The 5,293-nt window shown below is 53.7% G+C and overlaps 1 protein-coding gene across 1 annotated transcript; it reads right to left on the reverse strand.

Annotated features, from left to right (window-relative positions):
* Window positions 1–3,629: 3,629 nt before the first annotated feature.
* B3GNT7 (UDP-GlcNAc:betaGal beta-1,3-N-acetylglucosaminyltransferase 7) lies at window positions 3,630–5,065 on the reverse strand. The gene has a single exon (XM_009999720.1). The coding sequence runs from the start codon at window positions 4,978–4,980 to the stop codon at window positions 3,850–3,852; it is 1,131 nt and encodes a 376-aa protein (XP_009998022.1). The 5' UTR covers window positions 4,981–5,065; the 3' UTR covers window positions 3,630–3,849.
* Between the last annotated feature and the right edge of the window lie 228 nt (window positions 5,066–5,293).

The raw sequence follows: 5,293 nt of genomic DNA on the forward strand, positions 1-5,293 counted from the left end.
GCCTGCACTGCTGAAAGGTCCTGCCAGCCTGTCCTATTGGTCCTCAGCTCTGCCTTGTGCATTGTAGCAATACTGGCAACTTTTAAATTTCCATGTAACCCCTCAAAATGCTGATGTGGTTGTAGAATGCCAGGGTGTACCTGAGTATTGGTCCCTTTCCAGGGGGCAGTTTTCTATCCCCTCTTCCCCAGGTATGTAGCATTCTAGGGGACTGCAGTGACCCGTGGGACTGAGCACTTGGCTTAGTTGAACCTGGGTGTTTCTTGCTCCTTGTAGATTCCCATCTCGCAGCCCCTGGCAGAAAAAGGGGTTCCCTGCGGATAAAATCTCTTTTATCAAACCAGTGCTTGTGACTTGAGGGTGGTGCTGCTTCAGCTGGAGACCTGAGGTCTGTGTGTCACCCCCCCAGCCCCTTCCCTGCAGCCCTTGGAGCATCAGCCATTTTGGGGCCGCCGACCGAGCAAATGGTCGGAGGGCGCAGCGGGAGCGGCCACCAGGGGGCGGCAGCGGGAGGGGCAGGACCCGCATCCATCCCTTGCATGTGGCTGAACAAGGGGGTGTGGGGACTGCAGCGTCCTGCCCCCCCTGCCATACCTCACCTCATCTTTCAGGTGAGCCCGTCCCTGCCCCCTGGGCCCCAGCCTCTTTCACACTGGACGTGGTCCCACGCTGGGAGCCTGGTTCCCCGGCTGGAGGGCAGCCTGGTAGCCTGGGGAGGAGACAGTCCTGGATCCAGCTGGAGAGGGAAAGGGCAGGAGCAGCCACAGGTGGGTCAGCTCAGCATTTGTCTTTAGTCCCCCACCTGTGAAATTTTTGGAGCCACAGGTGAGATGGCCCCTGGTGGCAGGTGGCATGTCCTGCCAAGTCCAGCATGCCCTGGTTCCCTTTGCTGGCCTTTCCACTCCACATCACCACATGGAGCAACCGAGGTGGGTGCCAGCCCTGGAGACTCCCCAGTGCCTGAACAATTAAGTGACACTCACAGGCCCATCCATGGCATTCGTCCCCTTCTTCCCAGCCAGGTTCAAACCTGATGTGACCCACATCCCTGTGGATGTGGTGCTCTCTACTCTGAGGTTAGTGCTGACCTATGGTGTCTGTATCCCACTGCTCTGTCCTGGAGATGTCATCTTGTGGTGGTGCTGTGGTTGGGGGGGAAAAAAAAAATGCAGGGAGCAAGGTCCTGCCACAGAGAAAATGACAAGGGACAAAATTACAAGGGACAGGTAAGTGATCTTCAGCTTCAAGAGGGTTTTGCAAAACACATGTGTTTCCAAACCTGCTCAAGTGGCTCTTCCCAGGAGGGTGAGCAGCTCCTGATCTAAAGTTTAGCTGTTTTTGAAATGCAGCTGGAAGATTGCATGGGCAAGAGATTCTCTGCTGGCCCTTGTTAAATGGCACAGCAGGCTCCAGAGGGAAGCCATGCCAAGCTGGGACAGGGCAGCCACAGCCCTGAATACCTGCTCTAAGCAGAGGTTTTGCCACTGTAGCCCATTACCAGGTCTTGTTCCCAACCAGCCAGTCTGTCTTGACGAGCAGAAACCCCTACCAATGAGACAAGGTAAGTGCTTGAGGTTTTTTTTTTCTTCTCCTCCTTCTTTTAACCTTTATTTAGAAACTAGAATATTCATCAAATCTACAATGTTTCTCTGTACAGGTCCCACCAGGTGAAGAGCAACACTGAGAGGTTTCTGCAGGCAGCCTGGGCTGGCTGTGTGCAGTGCAAGGGAGAGCAGGACCTGTCCTTGCACGGAGGATAAACACAGACCAATGTCCTGTACCTGCCATAAGTTAGGGAGGTATCATGTTGGAAAGGATTTCTGAACTCACTCCTGTTGGAAGGAGGGAGGGGATGGGAAAGCAAAGGAGTGTTTGTGTGCTGCCCAAGCCCATCAGACACCTCAGGGCCCTGCCCCAGGGACACAGTGCTGGTGCTGCTGGGTGCACCAAGTCACATTTCACAGTATTGCTGCTGCAACAGCCTCTTCCTTTTCAAACTTGCAGCTCATCTGAGCAGACGAGGGGCAATTGCCGAGAAGTGGTGTGGTTTTTGGCTGGTTTATGCCCTTATTTTGGTTTGTTTTCTAACCTGGGGAACATACAGACTCAGAGTAAATTAAATGGGCAGATTTCCAAGACACATTAAGAAAAGGGAAGGGGAAAAAAAAAAAAAAAGGCACTGCACAGGGGGACCGTTGAGGTAGTCGAAATTTTTTTCCTTTCAATGTCTGGCACCAGAGAGAGAGAGAGAGAGAGTGCACACATGCCTTGTGTTTCACTGTGGTCGGGGCCATGTTGTGGCCACCCTCGTGGGGACATCTGGGCATGCAAAACCAGAGCAAGGGGACACCTGTATGTGCAGAGCCTGTGCCCAGGAGCTGCCACACCAGCACCAGTGCACACGTGTGGCTTTGCACATGCCTGTGGCTTTGCTCACGCTTGCAGTCTGTGGCTGGAGAGAGTCTGTGGCCCTGTGGTTCTCCACGTTGAGGGGTTTCTATCACAGCAGCTGGCTCAGGGTTCCCCCAACAGCTCCTGTGGCCCTTTCAGCCCAAAGAAAAAAGGGCCATGTCTCATGACTCCTTGTCGTGCTCCTTGGCCTCATGCTGTAGAATAAACACAACAACCCTGAGAGGAGCAGACGTGGTACAAAACACCAGCCCTCCTTCACCTCATCTCCTTGTGCTGCTCCATGTGCTGGGGTGGGACTGATGCTCTCCCACCTGCCCTGGAGCATCACACTTGCTGCAAAAGAGGGGCTGAGCCCAAAGCAGTCATGCACGGGGTCTTTGGTGGTTTGTTGTCCCCCTCTGAGGTTACCCCCACCATGGGCATCCCTGCTATAAGGAGAGGGTGTCCCTGCAATGAGTCCCAGGGCCACCTGCATCCAAGCTGGTGTCCTGGGTATGATCAGACCGTGGGCCAGTCCAGCTGGGGCCAACCAAGTTTCTTTGCTGCTTCCCTGGCCATGAGCAGCAGCAGCTGCCTCATCCCTTTCCTGCCAGAAGGAATAAGTCCCTGAGGAATTTCAGCTGGGTGCATTCCTCCAAATGCACGCACAGCGAGGCCAGAAGAGGGGCTGGGGAGCCAAGAACAGCCCGGGCTGTCCCTGGGAGCCACCATCATCTGGGACCGTCCCTCTGGGACAAAGACCCCGCCAGGTTCCCCCAACCACCTGGCTGAAATCCTGCAGCCCTAATGGGGGCTTGGAGCTGGTGAGGTCCAGCATCAGAGCAGAACCCCCTTTCCCCAGCTGTATAGTATGGACACAGAGAGGACTTGGGCGGGGGTGAACCCAGTGCACTCAGGGTCAATGTTACTAAAACCTTGCATGGAGGAGAAATTTGAGATAAATAAAATCCCCTTGACTTTTGAGTCGTGGAGGGGTACATGCACTTGTAAACCACTCAGGTCCCTTTGAAGGGACTTACCTGGCCAGCCAGACCCTCAATATCTCCAAAAAATGCCTGTGCCACATCCCTCCCTGCCTCCCACCCCACTGTTTATCACACTCCAGTGGAGGTGATACCTAAAGCACAAACCTCTCTGCCCGCTCTCACTCTCTCTCTCTGTCTCTCTCTCTCTCTTCATTTTATGCTAGATCTGTTGGTTGTTTTTTTTCTCTTTTCTTTTTCAGCAACCCCCAACCCAGCTGGAGATAAGTGAACCACATTACAGTACAGGAACAAACACTATCACAAACCCTGCCCGAGAGTGCAGTGTCTCTGCCCTCCTTGCCCTGGAGGGAGCACCCCCAAAGGACTTGTGTGCCACCAGCAGAGACTCACCCCACCCCAGGGCAGGGATTGGTCCCAGCCCTTCCAGTCCCAGCTCTCCAGAGAGACTGAGCTAAAGGACATTGAGTTTTCTTGAGCATGTTAAGTTACTATGGACCAAGTCCCACATTTGGAGCAGCTCTGGAGGCAGCAGTTTATGAACCACCAACATACTCCGGAAAAAACACGGCTCCTTGTTCATCTTGCTGTTCTTGTTCTTCACAATGCCAAAAGTTTTGAAGCCCTCGTGCCCAACAGGTGATACTTTAAGGACCTCCAAGCACATCCCTAGGAAGACATCATCAATGGGGTACAGCTCCAGCGTCTCCGAGGCCTTGTGCAACTTCTTGGCCAGGGGTCCATCCATGATGAAGCCTCCACCCCCTGCATAGGGCGGGTAGTTGTTTTTGTTGTAGAGGGCACTGGGGATGTAGTACTTGTTCTCCTTCTTCCGAATCGGCTTGGCCTTGTAGAGGACATCCCCCACAAAGAGGTCCTCTCCCTCCTTCTTGTCCTCCAGGAACTCCAAGATGTTACTGGGACTCACAAACACATCATCATCACCTTTGAAGACAAAACGGACATTATCACAGTAGATGTTCAGCCACTTCAGGAAATGGACCTCTTTGAGGGTGAGGTTGAAGAAGCTGTCCAGGAAATCCCACTGCAAGATGTCCCCATAGATGTGGTTCTCATAATCCAGCAGTTTCTGGTAGTTGGCTCTCTCCTCCTCCTTGGAAGCTGTGCCCAGCAAGAACAGCGTCCTGATCCTCTTGCCATCCACCTCTTTCTCCTGGCCCCAGGTCCTCCGGATGGCCTCCCGGCGGTCGTGCTGTGTGATGATAGACTTGACCACGATGAGCAGGTAGACATCCCTGCTGCACTTCTTGGGGTGGTTGATCAGCATGGGGAAGTAGCGGCAGTGCCGGTAGAGTAGGAACTGCTGGAAGTTGGGCTCCAGCCCTTTGAACCAGTCCACCTTGCTGAAGTTCTGGTTGGCTGAGCAGTTGGTAGTGGTGACATCCCAGGATTTCACTTGCTTTGCTGTCACGCTCTCCTCCTCTTTCAGAGGACCTTTCTCTTTCTTGCTCTTCCAGAAAGTGCTGGTGATGGAGAAGGCATTGTCCCTCTTCTGTGTTTTCAGGGGCTCCAGAGGGGGCAGCTCCTTCTGCTGCTGTCCCTGCATGAACTGGCTGGGGGCCATTCCCCGTTGCAGCACCGTCACTGTGATCACCAGCAAGAAGGAAAGGCACACAGTTTTGTAGATGGTCTTCCTCCTAAGGGGAAGAGACAGGGTGGTTAAGGACAGGAAACTGAGAGCTATGTATGAGAGGCTTGTCTGCTAATGCATGGCCTGGAGAGGTCATAGGATGCTCACAATCTGTGTCCCATCACCTTTTGTTGGGCAACAGCCATGTGGGAAAAGCTGTGGGTCACCTCCACACATGCTCTTCCCTCCTGCAGTACTCGGTACAGCAGGAGAGCTGCACCCAGAGATTACTCGTGCACCAAATGTC

The sequence above is a fragment of the Chaetura pelagica genome, unplaced genomic scaffold (assembly GCF_000747805.2).
Source record: "Chaetura pelagica isolate M959 unplaced genomic scaffold, ChaPel_1.0 scaffold20, whole genome shotgun sequence".
In the NCBI taxonomy this organism is placed as follows: domain Eukaryota; kingdom Metazoa; phylum Chordata; class Aves; order Apodiformes; family Apodidae; genus Chaetura; species Chaetura pelagica.